At 38.3% G+C, this 23606-nt stretch overlaps 1 protein-coding gene across 2 annotated transcripts in view; it reads right to left on the reverse strand.

Annotated features, from left to right (window-relative positions):
- Nucleotides 1-23606, reverse strand: part of VPS50 (VPS50 subunit of EARP/GARPII complex) — a 207390-nt gene that overhangs the window by 104337 nt on the left and 79447 nt on the right. For both annotated transcript variants that reach the window (XM_084620900.1, XM_084620899.1), the window contains exons 14-18: nucleotides 12812-12909; nucleotides 10647-10741; nucleotides 10106-10204; nucleotides 3708-3798; nucleotides 2099-2275 (exon numbers count right to left, since the gene is read on the reverse strand). In XM_084620900.1, coding sequence (XP_084477026.1) covers nucleotides 2099-2275; nucleotides 3708-3798; nucleotides 10106-10204; nucleotides 10647-10741; nucleotides 12812-12909 — 560 coding nt within the window. The remainder of the gene's footprint in view (nucleotides 1-2098; nucleotides 2276-3707; nucleotides 3799-10105; nucleotides 10205-10646; nucleotides 10742-12811; nucleotides 12910-23606) is intronic.

Raw genomic sequence — 23606 nt, forward strand, 5'->3', positions numbered from 1 at the left:
CACGACCCCCCCTACAGTAGCCTTGCGACCCCCTTTTGGGTCAAGACCCCCAGTTTGAGAAACACTGACTGAAGGGCTTTACATGTTTATAGTTTACAGTTTTAAAATACATAGTAATGCTTTGTTATAATATTGTGAAATTTAAGATTTAAATCTCTGAAACCATGAAATTCAAGATTTTTAAAAAGCTACGACTGTGAAATTTATGAAAATGGACCATGAATTGGGTAGGGCATGGTCATTGGCACCCAGGTCTCAGTACCCACATTAGCTTAGCCCAGATGCAAGTGCTGCCACAGAAAAGCTATCCCCATGTTACTGTGTCCTCACTGTTCCTGCACTTGCCCATGTGTGTCTGGGGCATATTCCATGGTTTTGTCTATGGAGACGCTCTAGGATTCTTTCCCGGTCAATTGCCAGACAACTTGTCTGCTTTTGGGGGAAACAGTGGGACAGGCATTGGAGAACTTTCAGCACTTGAGGAATTTTTGCCTGCACCCTCAGTGCAAAGTGGACTTATTTACTAATGTGTTTATACAGTGCATTTGGAAAAATATGCCCTTTTAAAATAAACACTTATTTAACCAACAGATAAAGCAAAAAAATTTGTCTCAAACACCTTAAAAAGATTGTTTTACATTCTGGATAGACCAGATTTATTACGCAGCAGACACTCTGGTCTTTTAGGTAAACAGACAATTAAGATTGAAAACAAAATATAAATCTATCTTATAAACTACAAGAAAATTAAAAATAATCTAGGCCTACTATGTGACTTGCTTTAAAACAATTATAGAATGGTGTGGGAGCTAACAACCAGTTTGAAGTCAGGAAAGAATGTCCAGAGTCCAAGTTTTGGAACAAACTCAGCTGACTTCACAGGTGTTCAGGGGCTGTGAAGGTACATGTGGGAAAAAAAGGGAGAGAGAGAGAACCAGGGCCACGCTGGGCATCTCCTTGTCCTGATGCTCCCACTCCCAGATCCTGCAGGGTGTCTTTTCATCCTGAGGGCTAGCTCTACCACTGGGAATTCCTCCTTTCTCTCCCTCTTGCCCATGTAGCTCAGTAAGGAGATGAGCACTTGGTGATTTGAACCCCTTGTTATTATTCTAATTCCCATAGAAGGAAAGGGTAGGAAGCTCAGCAAATCATGGACAGAATAGATGGCCACCAACATGTGATTCAAGAGAGAATCTGAACAAAGTTCCATTTGGAGACTGGCAACCTGATAACTTAGTTAAATCTTACAGCATGTGCCAGGTTTGTTAAGGCACTGAGAGTGAGTGCAGTAGGACTGCCAGATGGACTTCCTCATGTCATAATAAAAGAGGGGGAAATAATATTTGAGCGAGGAGGAAGTTTGGACAAAGGTTCTAATGAGAAATGTAGGTATGAACTTTCTGCATGCATAACACTATATAAAATGTTTTCTTTTAAATAAACATTTGATTGTATGATTATGATAAAAATCAACAAAAAGATCAATACATTTAAAGTTAATGTTGACTATTATACCAGTAGATCTCAAACTAGCATCCCCATAACATTCAAAAAATAAAAACTACTCAACAAACTACATTCTCCTTTGGAAATCATGGTAAGTTTATGTAAACAAGACAGAAAGAACAATCTGTGAATTATCCGTGGAGATTACTCTCTAACAAGCCAGAGGGAGCTAATCCTTCTAATACTAAAACAAGGCCAAATTTACCACAACCAGGAAATTTAAGTAAATCGCATCTAATTGTCCTGTGATAAATTAGCACTTCTCTGTTTCTGTTCTAAGTGGAACATGGCTTGCTAGTCTGCAGGAACAATTGACTTGGATGGAAAAATATTGATCCACTACAAAGCAAACAGATCTGGCTTTCCACAGGAAGCCCTGCTTTTAACTGCCAATGTCAGAAAGCAGAGTGACCTATTTTAAATAGTAAAATGGCTACTTTTGGTACAATGGAGAAGGCAAAATATTAAAGACAAATGTAGTTGTCAGTCACTGATTCACAAGATAATTGATCCTTCAAATATACTGTGTGTCATGTTCATTTAACGATAATGAGAGCTAGCATGGTTCTTGTATTTATGAAATGCTCCATACCCCATTAGAAGCAAGTACATCTTCTGTCTCATCATCTTTGCTGTTGACCTGAATTTCAAATGGATTTCCTCCATTACAATAGTGCTCAAACAAAGTTATGGTTGCTGAGATTGCTGAAGCAGGCTGCTTACTAGGCGACACAGACGGGGAACGTGACTGCTCCATGAATTTAAATTCCTATTGATAAAAATACAGAATAATTTTTATGCCTAGTAATGTAGTTTAAATATCGATTCATAGCTTACTGTCAATTACCGCTCTGCAACAAGAGTTTACTTCCTATTTAAATACAGCTTTTAGACTGATTTAAGTTAACCTTGAGGTTTGCAATCTCACAGGTTTGTCTTTCTAATTTTAGCAAGTGTGTCTTGCTGCACCATGCAATATACCTCTTGTATTATGGAAGTGTTCATTTTCTAGAAATAAATAGAAACGTTTTTACTAGCGATTAAAAGAGTATTTTCACAAGAGATAGAACAGGACCTAAATCTCAAACTGTACAAATACAGCATTAATTGAAATGTAAAGAATGTATTTCCAAAATTGAAGTGACACTATCAGACTAAAAAAATATTTTAAAGATTATTTTCTTTACCTTTCTTATAAATATTTTAGCTTATTAATATGGAACAAATTTTTAAAATATCCTTAGATCAAGTACATTTCAAAATTTTTGGACTGCTACGCTGCACAATAATATGGGATTTCAACAGACTGGGAGGATGCTCAGAACTTTTGAAAAATCAGACCACTTAATTAAAGTCCTATCTCTAGATATTCATTTCTGAAAATCTTGGCCTAATTTTTTTCTTTTATTTTTTTTGCTGAAAACATCATAATTTATTTTTACTATTCAAAGATTAATCACTAAATTTATATAATCAAATGTAAAGACATAGATCAAAATGTACTGGGCTAACGGGACTTGGAATTTAGTAATTTCTACAAAATTAGATGAATAGTTTCTGGGCTCTCCAACAACTCTTTTGAGTTTCCCTGCCAGTGCATGTGGTTTAACAATCACATTTTTCTATTAAAAATGCTTTTCTTTCCCTTTGTGTTCTGTGAAAGCTCTCTTTCTCTCTTGCTGCATGAATGTATATAGTCAGCTTCCCTGTACAGTCAAACTAGAAAATAGTCTACCATCCCCCGCAACCATGTTCATCCTTAGCAACCTACATGTTATTTGTAGCAACAACTCTAGTCATGTGGCTGTCAGGCAGCACCAAACAGGTAGATATTAAAAAAGCAAATAAAACAGCAATGTTACTATTTACCAACCTCAGCTTAGTCAGAGACCCTGATTCAAGAAAGTACTAAAGCACATGCTCCACTTGCTTTCAGTGGAATTTTACCACATGCTTTAGTACTTTCCTGAATATTTTCTTGAATCAGGCATGTTACCATTTTAGATGCATTTAAATCTGAGGTTTAGAATAGCATACACAGATCCCTAAATAAATATCACTCTAATTTTACTGTACCGTTAAAATAACCCGAAAACCAAACAGCAGTTTGCACATCCTATCACATCCCTGACAGCTGGTCTACACATACAAAACAACCTTATTTCAGAAAGAACTTTTGAAAATTGAGTAGCAGTACTTACATGAAGCTGTAAAATACTAAAGCTCGACTTAACAGGACAAAGCTCCCAGGTCTCGTTCTCCAAGAACATTCGCAATTCTTCAAGACGAGTTCTGAAAAACACCACTCTAGATTGTCAGCAAAAATAGTCACAGCTGAACTGTTTTAACATTAGAATGAAAAAGTGCCTTCAATTGAACAAAAATCTTTAAATTATACTTTACAATACAAAGTCATCCTTATTTAGGCTTTGCTATTAATTTCTTTTGCAGAGAAGTTCAGATCATCACCTCCCCAAAATCTTGTGGTTCCCTCCAAAATGAGCCCCTGGGAAATCTCCCTTGTAAGTTAACATTGTCTCAGGTTAATTAATAAAAAAGGAACTAATAGCAAGAGGCCAAGATTTGAAGTGCAAGAAAAAAATATCATTTCTAGACCATGACAGAACTTTTAGTTCTCACACTTTATCTCCCTGATTGGTCTCCTGTGAGGGACTTTGTCATAGGCTTTAGGAAAGTCCAACTAATTATAACATGTCCCTTTATCCACTATTTTGTTGGTGAGGTTTTCTGTGACAATAATGGGCTGTTGCATTTTTCACAGGAAGGTTGGCTGGTCCATGTCTCTGAAGGAGCCATTGTTGAGATCAGTTAGCAGCGTACACAATTATTCTTTGCTGGTTTACCACCTGCCAGGCAGGGGACAAACCAGTTTTGCAAGTGTTGGTTCAAATATTTCCAAAGACCTTTCTGAACTTCATCAAATGTGATGAGGTACAATTCAATCAGGGTGACTAATATCAACATTTCTGGGGTAGATTTTTCTGGCTTGGTGAGTTCCTGCAATATTTGGGTTATCTTTTCTGATAAGTAGGTAGAAGGCTTCCTTCCAGCAATCAGTGCTTTGGCCAGGATGAGCTGGTTCGCTATGAAAAATAGTTCTGCCAGTTGTGATTTAGCAACTGTGATGGTAACAAAATAGAAGTTACTGTGGCAGAGGAGTTCTACAGAAATTTTACACTGATGTGTAGCCAATTAGTTCATTTTTATCATCCATTTATCACTGTGTTACATTGTGTTATGGTCAATTCATATGCTATTTCATATAAAATCAATGTGGCATTACAGAAGTATAAGACTGACAAATATTTAGGAATGATTAGTGTATATTAGGTATATAAGTAAAGCCTGGCTGCAATTCAAGGCCTACAGGCTGAGGCCTGTAATATTTTAGCTTAGCGAGACTAGGCCGTAAGCTTAAGAATGCTTGACATGAGTGGGTGACCTAGGAATAACCCTAGGCCAGTAAGGTCACAAGATTACTGTAAAACATGTGCCAATAGGTAATGTTACAGAAAACTAGATTGCAATAAACCACATTGCATTATCCAAGATCACAATACACCTTACTGTAACTTTATGGAATATCCTGTCCTGACTGCAGGATACATGTTGTGCATAGATGCTAATAAGAATAAGAGGAACTAATAAACAACTTATGAAAAATTGGGTACCCCAATATTCATGGGGTATGGAAGTACAGAAAAGGAAAAGAGGATTGAAACCCTCCTGCATATGCATAAGATGTTTGGTGTGGTCATAAAAACAATACACAAGAGGTTTCCTAGTTGTGTAAAAGTCAGAAGACCCCATGGAAAATTCCAGCAGGAACCATCCTTTTTTGATGATCACCTGATGACAGATCCATCTGACCTGAGAATATCTTTGAGGATGTGAGTATGACTACAGTCTTAGTAATTGCATGGGTTTTTGTAGGATTGACATATGCATGGGTAATTGTAACTTTACTTATTCCTTTAATAAAACCTGTAGTACAGTTAAGACTTTGTACTTGTGATTGTGTCTGTGGTCACTATCCTCAGACTTCATTTGTTCCTGGAGTCTCCAAATTTGAGAAAAGCACCAAAGGTAACTTTCACTCTGTGTCCGTTCAGTCTGCTGAACCCATCGTAGTTTATACTAAATTACTACATTCAATCTAAAAAAAAAAAAAAAAAAGGCTACAGATGCATGAGGTTGATTCAGTCTGTGCCACTGGCATTCTTCTGATGTAGTTCAGTGAGTCACAGAGATCTTCATGGTTGGAGCAGAAGGCAAGTGCAATGTATTTAACACATTTTGCAAGTGTGAGGATTTATTTTGCCAGATATTGAACTCATTCTCTCAGCTTATAAATAACTACAAAATCGTATATTTTATGACATCCTGTAGAAAAGTACATTAAGAATGCACGGTCACAAAATGTGTTAATTATTTTTAAAAGCCTCTACAATTAATATATAAAAACATTCATGCTTGTACAGTAGCATAATGGATTTTACTCTCTACAGGTGACATGATCAGATACCTTTAGCAATGCCAATACAAAATGTAGCAACCTTTAGCCACTAAAGGGTAACATGAACCTACATCTGTCAAATATTCCATGTAATAAAAAGCATGGGGAAAAAAAAACAGACAATGTGGAAAAACTGAAAAGCAGCACTCTACAGAATTATACGTTTTTTCAGACAAAATATTAAAAGTTCATTCATCACCTAAGTTACATTTCTTCACATGTTTAAACTTTGTTTTGAGCAGGAAGGTAATAAGTTCATTAATGAAGGGCACTATTACAACAATGTAATCAAAAACATTAGTTCACTCTACTTCCTTTGTTAAGTTTTCATCAGCACTCCAGCCTTTCATTTAGCTACAAGCAGAAGCACCTTTAATATTCTCTCTCAGCTAGGTAGCCAGGAACTTTATTTCACTGCTGCCATTTTTATTTTTTTTTAATCACTGAGGGCACATCAATAATTTTTTCCTTAAAAGATACATTATGTTGTCTTGTTCAGAATGTAGCAGTTGGTAAATTATGCACTAGGTTCCAAATTAGGCTGTAAAACATTCATCACATCATTCATTAACAAACTAATTACTGATATAATGAATGATTTTGGCTCAGTAAGATGACCAACATGTGCTTAACTATTATTGCAATTAGCTGTGTCTACTTACACACATTCTGTTCAACCAGAAATAGATTTGGGGTGAAATTTTCCAAGGCAGTGAGTACCCACAGCTCCCACTCAGTGTTCCCTCTTATTTTTTAGGTCCATGTGCGGAATGGACACATCACCTTCATATTGGTGCACATAACAAAATTCACATGATGGGGGTAGGGCTTGGAGTGAGGGGAGAGGGCTCAGGGCTGGGGTAGAGGGTTGGGTGCAGGAGGTGAGGGCTCCAGATAAGGGTGAAGGCTCTGGGGTGGGGTCATGGATGAGAGGTTTGGGGTGCGGGAGGGGGCTCAGGGCTGGGTATGAGGGGGAGTCCTCTCTCTCACTGCAGCAGCTCAGGGCCGAAGGAGGGGCTTCTCTCCTCAGCAGCTCCGGTAGACCTGGGCCAGGCCAAGGGAGGGGCTCCGCTCCTCGGCAGCTACAGCAGGTCTGGGCCTGGCTGAGGAAGAAGCTCCTCTCACTGCCTGCCTGTATGGCCCTTGAGAAGTGGCCGTGAAGCTTACAGGGAACGTAGCTCCCATTAACTTCTACTGAAGTCATGAACTATTCTTGTGTTGCACAGCTCTGAAAATCTGAGTTTTAAATTAGAAAAGCTATGAGCAGATGGGTGGGGCACAGGGGAAGTGGTCTGTATGATAAAATCATATTGGAGCTAAAAGGATAAATAGAAAAAATTTTAAATATACAGCCAGATTTTTACCTCATTTTGAAATCTGAAAAAACTCATTGACTCAATGAACTTCAGTAGTTACTCTCGACTTTCACCACCATGCACAAGTTCAGAATCTGACTCAAAAAGAAGGTTTCAATTAAATCTATCTTTATTCTTTGAAAATTTCTGCCATTCCTGCCCAAATAAGCCTTTACAAAAACACCTTCAAAAAATGAATGAATCTTAAGAAGTTCCCTTGTTTGGAGTCTTTCACCATTAAAAGCCCATTCTTGCTTTTTATAAATAAGAAAACTTTTCCCAACAAAATGCTTTGCATACTTAATATGATCTTCAGCTACATGGCCAATTCCTCTCTCTATTCAGTTCTCTGAACCACCTATATGTTTAAAAATAAAAAAAAAAACCACACACACCAAGGAAATAGCCTTAAATCAAACTAATAATTTCTCAAGCAGCATTTTTCTGACTTTGCCTACATGTAAATTTAGATTATTATCGATGGAAACATTTTTTCATCAGTTTCTGTGTACGGTGAAATCAATGTTTATTGACATTTACCAATAAAAATAATTCTTCCAAACCTACCTATATGTAACCCGCCAGGAGGCTACATACGTCAAACTACACAATTAATGAGCTGATGAATCATGCTCCTTGAGCAGTTCCAGTCAGTGTAGCTTTTACATACTAATGCATCTAGCTTTTTTCAGTTAAATACACAAGGGAAGCAAAAGCCGCATTTGCTTGGTTTGAACATCCAAAACACTTAAAGCTTTAAATAAATCAGGCTAAATTATGTGCTTGGAACTTATACAGTGGTATTCATCTTCAAAGAGCTTTACAAACATTGTCTAATTATTCTTGACAAAAAAACAGGTAGGTAACCATTATTAAAAATCATCCTTTTCTCAGTGAGATTTTAAAAAACAAAACAAAAAAAACACACAAGAAGTCAGTGCTAGGAATACATAGTTATCACAAAGCCTTGAACAAGAAGCACAAAAATCCCTATGTTCCAAATCAGCAGAAAATAGTTCATGATTTGCTAAAGCAACAGAATAAGCAAAGGACAAGTTCTCAGCATATACTCTTGCTCTTCCCCACCCCTATATTTTATTCAAACAGAATTGAGAGGGTTTAAAATTTGAGATTTCATAAACCACTATTAAACCTGCTCCTTGCAGAGATGCAATATGTCCTATGGCCAAATTTCATTTAAGAGTGCTTTATGTCTATTTAACTTAAATCAGTGAGGAATCACCCCCATAAGGGGGAGGAGAAGTATTTAACTAAACAAACAGATTTAATTAGATTGGTTGGACTTTTTGGGTAGACAAAGCCTTAAGAAAGGCATCTTAAAATGGCCAAGTGGAGAAGGAAGTTTCAGAAGAGCTTCAAATGGAGGTTTCATGAGGGTTTGAAGCTCCAAAATGAGGTTCCAAGGTAGAAGAGGAGATTTAGGTTGAGACTTAAGGCTGGATGTTACTTTGGAGAAATAGGAGCTATGGCAACTACACAGTCATAGAACCTTGTATCCAGGAAAGGTCCAATACACTCAAGGCTGAGACTTGACCCTGTCAGACAACTGGAAGGGAAATCTTTATTAAAATTGCTGAGAAGATATTCTAGGGCTGACTTTCAGGAGCCTGAAAAGGATCCAAACCACATTCTTGGCACCAGAATTAAGACACTTTCCCATACATTCCTGTCGAAATTTTAAGATTTTATGGATTTTAGTAAAATATCAATTAGTTCTCAGAACATCCATCTGAAGATAAAGTCATCTATTCAGCCTCCAGGCAGAAAGCTTCAGAATGACTGAGTGGGGTGTGGCATGTGCAGAAAAATGCCCTGAACAACAGAAGCCGGATGCCATGTGAAGAAGTCTTGGGAACCAAGGACTTCTGGCAAGAATCATTGTGGCATTTTTCCCCTTCATATCTTCCTGGCTATCTAAGCAATGAAAAACAAGAGCCAGACCACTGGAATGAAAGAAGTGTCTACATTCCAAGCCTGAACACTGGGGAAATCAAAGCAAAATTATGGCAGTTTAACTTTGAAATTAAAAGCCAGCAGGTGTTGAAGCTGACACACATGCTGCCATAAAATTAGGTCAGGTCTGCATGTAATGAGCCAAGGGACATTGGAATGCAATGCAGTTACAGATGGTCAACAAAGGGAAGGCTGCGAATGGGATCCAGGAGTACAAATCTATAAAATTATGAAATTCCTGACAGAAATAAATTGCATAATTATACATTTCAAAGACATTGCCAGAGATGTACGGAGACATGGGTGGATGGGCTCTCATTTTATGGAATGGTATACAAATAAAAATAAAATAAAATAAATACTTTTGCCAGGGAGACCAGGAATAAAGGCCTGCAGCTCTACTAGAGAAAGGGTCAAAAGGAGTCTTAAGGAGCAGCTTTTAGAGGAAGCCTGAGGGGCGACTGAGAAAGCCTAGGCACCACAGGTTCCCTACCTTTCCCCAACCTGCTCATTGCAGAAGTCTCCTCAGTGACTTTAACATGAGTGAGAGATTTTACCTGCAGCAATAGCTGAGTGTTCAGGCCCCTCACCCCCACGCACTAGACAGAAACACGCCCAAGCTGTCCACCTCAGTGAAACCAGGCCACTCATTGCCTCTGGAAACCCAGTTTAAAATGAAAAAAAGGAAAATAAAAGTAATCCGGCCAATCCACCGCACATTTAGTAGCCTTACCTGTGATAATTCTTGAAATAGTTCACACTTTGTTTTCTAATAGATTCTTGCAAAACTTCTGACTTACTGCCACAAAATTCTTCCCCAACTTGCATCAGCCTATTATAACAAGATACATTTTAGAAGTGTTTATCCATTCAATCAGTTTTAACAATACTGGAGTAAACAATTATTACTTGAATGCTATTGTTTCAGCTGGAATTCCCTCTCTCTCTTATAAGCACACATACCATGCTCATCCATCACCAATAGTATTTAAACATCTAACAAACAAAGATCATCACCATGCAACACCAGGCCTACATATGGTCTACTTTCTTCTATTGCATATCATGGCATTTTATAAACACTCAGGGCCAGACAGCCACAAGCAATCCAAGTGTCTGCTTGGGATCCTATGGTCCAATGAAAGCTCTATAGCCCATGACCTGAACACATCTCCCTATACCATTCTCGCTGTCCCCTCTTCTCCCCCAGACCCCCCCACCAAAAAAAAAAAAAGCAGATGGAGCAAATGGCCTTATTTGCCCCATCAATATACCTGCTAATGATATCTAGTACAAAGATAAAGTCATCATATTTGAAGTTAGACATGTCTGTCCCCAGCAGATACGTTTTCACTTTCAGCTGCACATCCTATAAAACACAAACATTTCAAAGTTAGTATTGAATCCTTATTAAATGTGTGTGCATATTTTGAGTTTTTATTATAGTAGCAGTGACTACTCTGGAGTTAAAAATGAATGACAGTGAGTAATTCATGGTTCACTAGCAATTTTTTGTTTTGTTCATATGTCTGACCCCTCTGAACAGCAGTTTAGGGCAGTCCTCTAGAGAAACAAGGTTTGTTGATCTGACCATTTTCATTAGCACATGTGATCTTTCATTGGCTTTCACATTACATCATTAGTTCACTAGTCAAAAATAGTTTCTTGCAACTTTCAGTAATGCAGTGTCAATCCAAAAACAACTTGAGATGCCAAGATTGTTGTGGACAGTGGTTTAAAGAATGCTTTAGATTATTGCTGCTCTACGTAAATCACACGAGGTTCAGAGCTTTGGCATCAGAAACATTGCGTGTTTATTAAAAACCTTTGGGCTAGTAATCAAGTTAGAACTATCATGAAAACAGGCAGGCTCACAAGATTTCCGGTTTTCCCTAAATCTTACTGACAGAATGACAGAGCCCTGTATTTCAGTAGTTCCTCTTCCAACTGATACCAGGAAGGGCAGAGCTGCAAATGTACTATTCTCAGCTGTATATGAAAAGCTTTAAGTACCTTTAAAAAAAAATCCCTCACCTTTTTACTGGTGCTCTGAAGATTATTACTCTTAACACAAGTCATATGATTTTATGGTACATGTCTTCAATGTAATGATGGGGACTCATGAAAAAGTTCTATTCATCTGTTCAAATACGTGCTTCCAAAACTGTATATAGCTACTTACACACACAGAGTATGTGCTTAAATGTCAAAAGTCTTGGTTTAAATTAAATACAAAACTTCAGAGTTAAAACATATATATTATCCTGAATTCATACCACTGGACTTCAGCACAGCCGGAAGAAAACATAATCCACTGATTTAACCCCTCATGAGACTTAGCAGTATTTGCTGAAATACTTTAACTTGTTTTGCTGATGCCTAACATGGACTTTTAGTCTATTTTGAATGTTCTGTCTGTTTTTACTTTAAAAAAAAATAACAAAAGTCATTTATGTTATGTGAGTTGTTCATGTGTGTCATGACAGGGTCGGGCCAGATGGCTATAGGAGAGTAAGAGAAGGCAGATATATTAGCCCCATGCTAAGTAGGTCCCTTTTCTCTGAGTAAGGTAATAGGGAAGATTCCAGAACAATCAGGAACTTTCTGGAGACAATTAAGACAGGCTGATTAGAACACCTGCAGCCAATCAGGAAGCTGATAGAATCAATTAAGACAGGCTAATCAGGGCACCTGGGTTTTAAAAAGGAGCTCACTTCAGTTTGTGGTGTGCATGTGAGGAGCTGGGAGCAAGAGGCACTAAGAGCCGAGAGTGAGAATGCGGACTGTTGGAGGACTGAGGTGTACAAGCATTATCAGACACCAGGAGGAAGGTCCTATGGTGAGGTAAAGAAGGTGTTGGGAGGAGGCCATGGGGAAGTAGCCCAGGGAGTTGTAGCTGTTGCACAGCTGTTCCAGGAGGCACTCTAGACAGCTACATTCCACAGGGCCCTGGTCTGGAACCTGGAGTAGAGGGCGGGCCCGGGTTCCCCCCAAATCCTCCCAACTCCTGGTCAGACACAGGAGGAGTTGACCTGGACTGTGAATTCAGAAAAACGGCCAAGCTGAGGGCTACCATGAAGCTCCAAGATGAGCAAATCCACCAATAAGCGCAAGACCCACCAAGGTAGAGCAGAAACTTTGTCACAGTGTGCATTTCCTTCTTTTCATCTGGCCAGAGCTATGGTTGTGACACTGCAGACAAGAAATGAGTTGGCCTTGGCTATTACATAATAGTCTCCCTACCACAAAATGCTCCTGTTGGCATTCTAACCCAAGAAATGGCTGTGTCTGGAGACTGAGCCATCCTTCTCACCCTATAATTCCTTAAATTATTTTAATTTCTACTTATCTACAGCAGTTTGATTTGTAACAAAGATCACCACAAAAGATTTATACTTTGTATTTGGAAAAGAGTACGTTTAGACAATCCAAAACAAACCTGCCATATTCGTGAAAGTCCATGTTCTAATTTCTTTTGTACATAGCTACGGTCAAAATTGGTCTCCTCAGCTCCAATCACATTGTTGCCATCTGAAACTGAAATTGGAAGATAGTGTGGATATTTCCAATAATCTTAAAACCTAACTTCTAGTCTTAATGAACCTACCGCCTCTAAGTTGGCCTGCAGGGTTGAGACTAGATAATGGCTAACTTTGTTTCTCTGTAGTTGAAAAGTCTGAAATTTTAAAGGGACAGCAATGAAGTCTTTAAAAAAAATCAGACGGGTACGGTTATGTCTGGCTAAGAAAACACAATATCCCATTCCATAAACCAACTAAGATAAAAAGGTAACTGACATTCATGTTTCAAATGGAGGGGAGATATAGATTGTCTAATCTAAGTATTGGCCACTCTCTACTAGGAAATATTCCCTAATGTAGTCTATCTTCGTAAAGAAGAACCATTAGTTGAAAAATTGTAGAAATAAGGTTTCCAATGTGTCCAGTAGCATACGCCGGCTGAATGTCTGGAGAAAGACCCTGCAATCTTTGCTCCACTGAGCAACGCCAGCAATACTCTATGCTTGGCTTCTTTCTCCCATTCCTCTCTCCATGCATTCTTCCATAGTACAACTACACATGACATAATCTTGTAATCCCAGTGCACCAAGCCCCAGACATTTTCTCATTCAAATCCCATCTATTCAACTGAGATTCTAGTACAGCCCTCATTAGTATACCCATATTACCACAGTACTTGAGGACTTTTTAGTAGTGCCCTAACAATCATGACTAGCATCTGTCATGCATGGTCCTCCCTCCCCGTTTCTGCAGGGAGAAATCATGACTTTTTCCCCTGCTGTTTAAAAATAATGGACCCTGTTCTGTGTATTTGTACTAGCAGAAGCAAAATTGAAGTAGTACACTTAGAGTAAAAGATGGAGAGGTTTATGATAATCTTTATATTCTGTTGGGCGTTCTTTCCACAATCTGGGACCAGCTGCCAAGAAGGCAATGTCTTAGACAAGCTGCATAAACAAATATTCCCCTCCTTGTGGACAGCTCTACTGTGCCTGACAAGTGGAGTTGTCATCTGTGATCTTTCTCCAGGAATTTTAAGGCAATCTTTTGGGCTCAAGCGATTGAGTGACCTGAAGGTAAGGCCTAAGGCCTTGAATTGGATATGGTATGTACAGAGAGTAATGTGGCTCTGGAAAGGGACACTGTGCTACTTAACTTTCCCTCAAATGGGAAGTTATTTGGGGCAGTGGATATAATGCTCTATCGCCATCTTGACCACTGACATTCAGGTAGTTTTGCATGTGGGCTAGTGGCTCGGATGGAGAAGAGTTGAACTAATTTCACTGAGAACCTTGACCCCAATGAAGCTTAAGCCCTAGGCTACTTAGGAGGGTAATAGAACAGGAGCCCAACAAAAACAATGCAGTAACATATACACTGGAGACGTAAACCCTTAGAACTTTAATTCCTTAAGCAATTAAGTTGACTGTTCTCTCCTGGTAAAAAGAATAAAAATAAATTGTAGAATTTGGTTGCGTTTACATATCAGTTCAAGAATAGCAACTACAATATTCAAATTTGTCTACTTAAATTAACAGCATTATTTGCGCAAGGAAGGCACTAGTTATTTGTACTAAAATAAGAAAGACATTTAAGGAAAAATACATTAATTTTCCCCATTTTTCCCCAATAACCATTCTGCCACTTTTTCTTAAGAAAAAGAAATGTCCTATGAAATGTCATGATAAAACAATCTCCTTACTCTCTGTAGATATATAAACTAAAGTTTAATAACCATGTCCAAAAAATTCATATTCTCATGAAGGCAGCAATTCTGAGTGACAAATGTACCTGCTTGAGCTAAGTGATTTACCATGCAAAATTCAGCCAAGATATAAATATGAAGAATGAACCACCCGGCTAGCTACATACTAAACAGATGCATCTTTTTCTCTGAATCATCAGGATAATGTAAATGGATACTGCAGTCATTACAAGTTCTTTAGACGTTACTGTGACCTACTCTGCTGTGGCATAATTCAGCAGAGACAAATCAAGCCTGAATTATAGATCAACTTGTCTTTGACCTACTTACAACACTAGGCCAACAATGCTTGGCTTAGGCTGAAATGTTGGTCATCTCTCCTGCCAAACATGGGGGAATGGATGGGTGGGTGGATTGATACCAAACAGATGTCTAGTACACACAGAGGGCCATTGCTATACACTTTTATTAAAAAGTTTCTGAGGCTCTTGTTTTGAGCCCCATCAGGCTGGATGGGTCTGGTTTTCTGTCTTTTATCCAATATTATGGGGAGCTATTTCTCACATAGAATCATAGAACTGGAAGGGACCTTGAGAGGTCATCTAGTCCAGTCCCCTGTACTCATGGCAGGGTTAAGTATTATCTAGACCATCCCTGACAGGTGTTTGTCCAACCTGCTCTTAAAACTCCCCAATGATGGAGATTCCACTACCTCCCTAAGTAATTTATTCCAGTGCTTAACCACTCTGACAGTTAGGAAGTTTTTCCTAATGTCCAACCTAAACCGCCCTTGTTGCCATTTAAGCCCATTGCTTCTTGTCCTATCCTCAGAGATTAAGAAGAACAATTTTTCTCCCTCCTCCTTTTGTGTACTTGAAAACTGTTATGTCCCCTCTCAGTCTTCTGTTCTCCAGACTAAACAAGCCCCATTTTTTCAATCTTCCCTCATAGGTCATCTTTGCTAGACCTTTAATCATTTTTGTTGTTCTCTGGACTTTCTCCAATTTGTCCACATCTTTCCTGAAATGTGGTGCCCAGAACTGGATACAATACTCCAGTTGAGGCCTAATCAGCGTGGAGTAGAGCGGAAGAATTATTTCTCGTGTCTTGCTTACCATAGTCCTGCTAATACATCCCAGAATGATGTTTGCTTTTTTGGCAACAGCGTTACACTGTTGGCTCATATTTAGCTTGTGATCCACTCTGACCTCCAGATACTTCTTCCTAGGGAGTCATTTCCCATTTTGTATATGTACAACTGATTGTTCCTTCCTAAGTGGAGTACTTTGCATTTGTCCTTATTGAATTTCATCCTATTTACTTCAGACCATTTCTCCAGTTTGTTCAGATCATTTTGAATTTTAATCCTATCCTCCAAAGGACTTGCAACCCCTCTCAGCTTGGTATAATCTGCAAACTTTATAAGTATAGTCTCTATGCCATTATCTAAATCATTGATAAAGATATTGAACAGAACCAGACCCAGAACCAATCCCTGCAGGACCCCACTCATTATGTCCTTCCAGCAATACTGTGAACCACTGATAACTACTCTCTGGGAACGATTTTCCAACCAGTTATGCACCCACCTTATGCAGCTATATGAATTTGAAATCACCTCCTTTTGCCCTAAGTGTTATATAAAAAACTTCTAAAAGGAATACAAAGGCATTTTGTTTTATAGAATTTGGAATAGATGGAAAAATATGCAATTGTGCATGATTTCAGGTGAAGGTGAAAATCAGAGGCATCTGGAGATCTATTCTTCTAGATAGCTGATTTAGGTATACAACGTCTCTAGTTTCCCACAAAAATTTCTACTTTGTAAACTTAGTAAAGTTTTATTTCAGTCCTGGGAATAAGAAAGGCTTTTTTGGTTGCCTCCTTGCTAGACAGGCACAACACAAACCATTTTCAGCTAGATTCATTCTCTGAAACTTCCTCCACCTTTGCTGGATAACAAAAGTGTTTTTCTAATAACCAAAGCTCGAGAATGAATTTTGGAAGTTGTCTTTTCAACTCTTTCCTCTACTGTAATTTTGTTAGTTCTTTTCTGTTTACAGATATGATGCATAGATCCCGATCCTTCAAAGGCTTATTCATGTGATTAACTTTCCATAACAGTACATAATGTGAAACAGATGCGCAAACCTTTGCAGGACTGGAGCATTCCTTTGTTGATAGCTTTTGTGACTGGAAGTTTTAAGAGATTACTTCAGAAGGAACAAAACTATTTGTAGTAAACATCTAATTAAGCTCCTAACTGTGCAGGTAAATTTGAAAACAACTTTATAGTAGTTCACTAACTAATTAACTAGTAGTTTATTAGGTATTTGGCATTGCAAGCTCTCTGTCTTGTATAGCCTGCATCATATACCATACAAAAAGTTCTGATTGTTTTGGGTTAAAGAGTTTTGTCATTTTAAAATTATTTTATAACATAAGTAGATATCTGATGATAGTGCTGAAAAGCCAATCCAGGACTGGGACTTTATATATTTGTACAATGCCTAGCACAAATGGGGCCCTGATCCCTAACTGAGTCCTTTAGGTACTACCATGATAGAAATAATAGCAATAATGTTGGACACTGTACAAACAGAGAATCTCTGCCCTGGAGGGACTGCAATCTAAACATGCCATCCAAAACCTGGGTTTTGTTAACACCTATTTAACTGAAATGACCTATAAACAATAGGAAGAAAAAATTACTTTAAGATTCCACAATCCCTACTCTTTCAATTACATGCTGGGAAAATTCACAGTAAACATCCAAGACCTCAAACAAATCCTCCAACAAAACCATAGAAAAGTAATCACACAGGATTATTTTCAGGTCATCTTTGTAAATCATGAAGCAGCTAAAAAAGCGCACAAGCCTATTTCCCCCTCTCTGCATATTTGTGAGTCAACTTTAAATGTGTTTGTTTTTGAAAAATAGTATGGACTATTAAATATCACAGACAAAAACGATCATGCCAATTAAATTTAGAGTGCACCGCAGTGTAAAAGCGTATTTTTACATGATGACCAAGCTTCACCTTTCTGAGATGAAAATACTGGCTTGTCAAATTTATGATGTAACATGAATTTATAAACAAAAGTGAAATTACAGAAAAAGTAGCAATGATTAGAGTGTCTCAGAATGTCATTATAGGTTGCAGTGGTTATAAGTTCAATTCACTAGATTTATTTTCACTTAGATTTAACAAACTATATATAATGTTAATCGTGTATGATATTTCAAATATTACATTTTACCAATTTATCAGATGTGATCACTCAGGAATAATAATTCTATTCTAATAAAATAGAAATTTTTTGTTATAATTTATTGCTTCTCAGTTTTGACAGTATTCAACAAATGAAATCTGATAGCTTTATTTCCCATTTTATGAGACATACTAAAATATTAACATACCATAAAAATATGTTTTAGGATGTATGTGTTTGTATCTAGAGTTAACCATCTATCTATCTTCATTACTTAAACCCATTTTCAAGGGTTTTTTTTTTTAAACTGGTCCTAAACAAAATTTCTCTAAGGACAAACTAACACTGTGAACCAGAAAAAAATTATTTTCTTGTCTTAGGAGCTGATCTTGCAACCTACACTCACCCAGTAGTTTTTACTTGCAATTCCCCTAATCTTAGTGGGGTCACCTGTGTAGGGACTTCTCTACTTCCAGCTACACATGATCACAGTAGAATTCCAGATATTAATCACAAAACCAAGTGGGGGTTACTCCTGGAAGCAAGTGTGACTTCTTGGGAAGAGAGGGGGCTGAACAGAATCACTGCTGCCTTGATATTAATGACTCTGTACAACTATAAAAATGTATTAGCTAAACACTAGTAACTGAGATGGCCACAGTGTTTCTAAAAATGTTATTCTCAGCAACTACCACCTTACAACAAGATCCCCAGGTAAAGTATTAAGGGAAAATAGGCAATAAGAATAAATAGAAGCCCCTAAATAGAAGTAAATTTTGCACTGAAATCTGAAGAAACAAAAAAAGCGCTAAACTTTCAAGAGACCCAGTTTATATAAAGGTGCAAAAAAATCTGTCTCACACACACCCTGGAGTTAAAGTATTTGTTGACTCTTACTACAGTACCTCAAAAAGTGGACTAATTTACAAAGTGAAAACATGTAGGAAACTGACTGATTATTCAGATACCTTTAATTCTTCACAAATAGAAAAAATGTTTAGTCACATTTACATTTTAAAGTTATGTAAGCACAATACAGGCATTAAAATAATTACAAGTCTAAGTAAACATAAGCCATGATGACGTACATTATGTCTACTATCCATATAAGAACCATTTGGACAAGCTGCAGTCTACTGTCATGGAAAGAGCTATGCAATTAATGTCTTCTGAATCCACTGCTTCTCACTCCTCTTGGAGTTCTGTACCATGAGCAAGAGACACTTGATCTATTAGAAGTACTTTGTGAACACTTTTTACTGTAAGTAAAAAAGCACAATAAGGGAAGAATCTAGAGCAGTAGTTCCCAAACTTTAAGAATGTGTGAACCCCTTTCACTAAATTGTCAAGTCTCGTGAATCCCCTCCTAAAAATGAGTATTTCCAGGGATTTTCTCCTTTACCTGAGTATAAATTATAAAAGCAGTGATCTTGGAAATATAAAATTTGTTTTATGACATGCTCATTACACACTATTTATTATTATTTATCATTACAGTATTTTATTACATTATGAAAACGGCAACAGTCTTCCAAGATCTCACTTTCATAGCTTATATCACTTTGAATAAGCCTGTTCTAAGACAGGGCTCCAATGTTTCATCAAGGAGTATCAAATGTGAAAGCATGAAGGTATTTAAGCCAGCTCAAAGAGTTCCTCCTACACAAGCATTCAGGTCTTGAGCAGTCCAGGCAAACAACGCATGTTACAACGAAGCTTAAACTTGTTCTTCATAATAATTTTAAAAACAATGCCAGCTGCCGGTTTAAAAACAGCCAAAAATATCCACCTCCCTTTTCATTTCTTATAAGGAGTCTTGAAGTTTAAATCTCTTCAGTGTGATAGATATGCTTGCTTTGATCTGCTTAGCTCTTGGAAGTCCAGGGGCTCCGGGCTGCTAGTCCCATGCTCCCTAGGGACAGCTCTGTCCGCTATTAGGGAATTTTTTCCCCCGAGAACCCCCTGTAACATTTTGCGAACCCCCAAGGGTTCACAAACCCCAGTTTGGGAACCACTGATCTAGAGACAGCCTTAGGTTCATGCCTCAAACTGATGAGATCCAGCTACACATACAGAAATTATAATGCTCATTCAACAGCTTCAGTCTACTGGGTTTCACTATTCGAAATACTATAATGTACACATTATAGTAAACTATCCTACAGCTTCCTCTGCTGTGTCCTCCTGCTCTACACACTGCATGGTCTTGTTGACCTTTATACTTTATCTACAGAATGTATCATAGCCATTAAATATAGACATTAAATAAACTAGGGAACCTGGCTGTCTGATTCAGAATTAATACCCACTGTTCCATTAACATGATATTTATTTTCTTTCAAATATTAGACTTATCAATTCCCTTGCTAAATGAATTGTTTTTTGGGTTTTTTTTTTAGAACTGATTCACTATTCTTTTTTAAACATGGTTCACTTTTAATTCTTATGCACACTGTACAGAACAGCTAGACTAAGTGCCAAGGGCGTCAGCAACTTACTCTTTGTGCAACATAAAATCTAGAGTAGTACTAGTGCTGTACATATATAAACACTCAAACAGCGAATTTAAAATGACATAAGAATGGCCATACTGGGTCAGACCAAGGGTCCATCCAGCCCAGTATCCTGTCTGCTGACAGTGGCCAATGCCAGGTGCCCCAGAGGGAGTGAACCTAGCAGGTAATGATCAAGTGATCTCTCTCCTGCCATCCATCTCCACCCTCTGACAAACAGAGGCTCGGGGCACCATTCTTTACCCACCCTGGCTAATTGCCATTAATGGACCTAACCTCCATTAATCTATCCAGTTCTCTTTTAAACCCTGTTATAGTCCTAGCCTTCACAACCTCCTCAGGCAAGGAGTTCCACAGGTTGACTGTGCGCTGTGTAAAGAAGAACCTCCTTTTATTTGTTTTAAACCAGCTGCCCATTAATTTCATTTGGTGGCCCCTAGTTCTTATATTATGGGAACAAGTAAATAACTTTTCCTTATTCACTTTCTCCACACCACTCATGATTTTATATAACTCTATCATACCCCCCTTAGTCTCCTCTTTTCCAAGCTGAAAAGTGCTAGTCTCTTTAATCTCTCCTCATATGGGATCCATTCCAATCCCCTAATCATTTTAGTTGCCCTTTTCTGAACCTTTTCTAATGCCAGTATATCTTTTTTGAGATAAGGAGACCATCTGTACACAGTATTCAAGATGTGGTCGTACCAGGGATTTTTATAAGGGCAATAAGATATTCTCCGTCTTATTCTCTGTCCCTTTTTTAACGATTCCCAACATCCTGTTTGCTTTTTAGACTGCCACTGCGCACTGTGTGGAGGTCTTCAGAGAACTATCCACGATGACTCCAAGATCTTTCTCCTGATTAGTTGTAGCTAAATTAGCCCCTATCATATTGTATGTATAGTTGGGGTTATGTTTTCCAATGTGCATTACTTTACATTTATCCACATTAAACTTCATTTGCCATTTTGTTGCCCAATCACTTTGTTTTGTGAGATCTTTTTGAAGCTCTTCACAGTCTGCTTTGGTTTTAACTATCTTGAGCGGTTTAGTATCATCTGCAATACTTTGCCACCTCACTGTTTACCCCTTTCTCCAGAAAATTTACGAATAAGTTGAATAGGATTGGCCCTAGGACTGACCCTTGGGGAACACCACTAGTTATGCCTCTCCATTCTGAAAATGTATCATTTATTCCTACCCTTTATTCCCTGTCTTTTAACTAGTTCTCAATCCATGAAAGGACCTTCCCTCTTATCCCATGACAACTTAATTTACATAAGAGCCTTTGGTGAGGGACCTTGTCAAAGGCTTTCTGGAAATCTAAGTACACTATGTCCACTGGATCTCCCTTGTCCACATGTTTGTTGACCCCCCTCAAAGAACTCTAATAGATTAGTAAGACATGATCTCCCTTTACAGAAACCATGTTGACCATGACATGTGACTGAACAGAATACCACTTTATGTAGTCTAATGCAGCGTTTCTCCCCTGGCTGCATGCAGCCACCAGGGGCTTTTCTGGTGGCCACAGTCTCCTGGGCTGTGATTGGGGGAGAAAAGAGGGGGCCAAAATAGTGTCTCCTCCCCATCCCTCTGGATCCACCACCTTGCTGTTGGTTGCTGGGGTGGCCAGCAGGGGTTGGGCACTGCCATCCTCTGGAAACACCTGGGGCACAGTGCTAGAGGAGCAGGCTGCCGATGAGTTCCCCAACCTTCCCAGGGATGGTGGGGCTCAGGCTTTGGGCTTCAGCCCTGGGGTGGCGGGGCTGCAGGCTCCAGCCATGGGGCTTTGGGCTCCCGCCCCAGGCTCCGGCAGTTGCTGGGGCCTGCCACTGCACAAATACTCATCCCTGGGCCCGAGCTGCAGGGCTTCAGGCTCAGGCAATGGGGCTTCAGGTCCCAGCCCACCACTGCCTCCTCCGACCCTCCATCCTGGGCTTAATTTATCCCTAGGCTTGCCAGAGCTGAGTAAGTCTGCTGTAAAATGTGATATTTGTATGTTTGTAAATACCACTTTCACAACAGACTTACTAGCTAGCAATAAATAAATTACAATGATTTGGATATGTATATGTGCATATTTGTTTATCCTAAAGCTAATTAAGTATTTTAGGGAAAAAAAAGTCTGAGAGCAGCCACCAACAAGAGTTGGTGGCCGCACTCTGAGGCCACCAAACAATTTGTCCTGAGAACCCTTAACGGCTCTTTTAAAATGGGTTTTGCAGTAATATAGAACACTGCTTAATTCAAAGTTTTAAGCAGCACCAGAAATAACCACTCTCGTGGGAATGGTCTGTTATACAAATGATATAAGGATTATAAAGAAATGGGCTATTACAACAGTGCTGTGGCATACACTTATTTTAGGATATCTGAATTATTATATAGGTAGAAAAGAGAGCCAAATTTTCACAATAGAATCCACCTCCACAGCATAACTTAAAAACAGAATATGCTGAAGAAGTTTTAAATATTTAAAAGTATTATTGATAATGTAAAATGGAATAGAAAAGGGGATTAATAAAGACTTTTTCCCCCTAAGGGGCACATCAAAAGAAACATCTGAATTTTAATTTAGTCATATGGAGAATACTTGAATTTGCAATACTACTTTTAATAAATTAGCCCTCATTAATTTAAAAAATACTCTACGCAATATATTAAAGGCCCTTAGAAGAAAAAATACATTTATTATGCTTTCAACTTTGAAGTAGAGAGGCAATCTAAACGACTGCAAATGTAATCAATTTTAATACCGTGGGTAAGTGTGACTTCAAAATATATGTTTATATGCAGGGGTGGATTTCAAAGTGTACAGAGAGTGGTAAGATTAGTCCATTTTCTCCTGTTTCTCTCACCTCCATTTTTATTCTTTCTTCACAGTTCATTCTAAAGGATGACAACATTTTTTTACTTGTTTTACACAAATCAAGCTTTTTATAACAGAGAAGGAGAAATATCTGCAACAGCATTACCAGAAATACCTGTCAGAGAGAGAGAAGCTACTGTTTCTACTGGTCTGCAGATATAAAGACCATGGGTGAAATCCTCTCCCATTGAAGTCAATGGAAGTTTTGCAATTGACTTCAATGGCGCCAGAATTTCACTCTACGTCTACTGCCATATCCAAGTATCTTGACTAACAGGAATGTAGACAATGTTTGTCTTTAGATACTCTCATCAATTCAAGTTATGTACAGTGCAACCTGTGTATAAGAGGGCTGTGCAAGACAAACAGGTTCAAGTGCTTGGAATGCTAAAGGAGTGTACTAGGACAAT

Source organism: Lepidochelys olivacea, assembly GCF_965140295.1.
Source record: "Lepidochelys olivacea isolate rLepOli2 genome assembly, chromosome: 2".
In the NCBI taxonomy this organism is placed as follows: domain Eukaryota; kingdom Metazoa; phylum Chordata; order Testudines; family Cheloniidae; genus Lepidochelys; species Lepidochelys olivacea.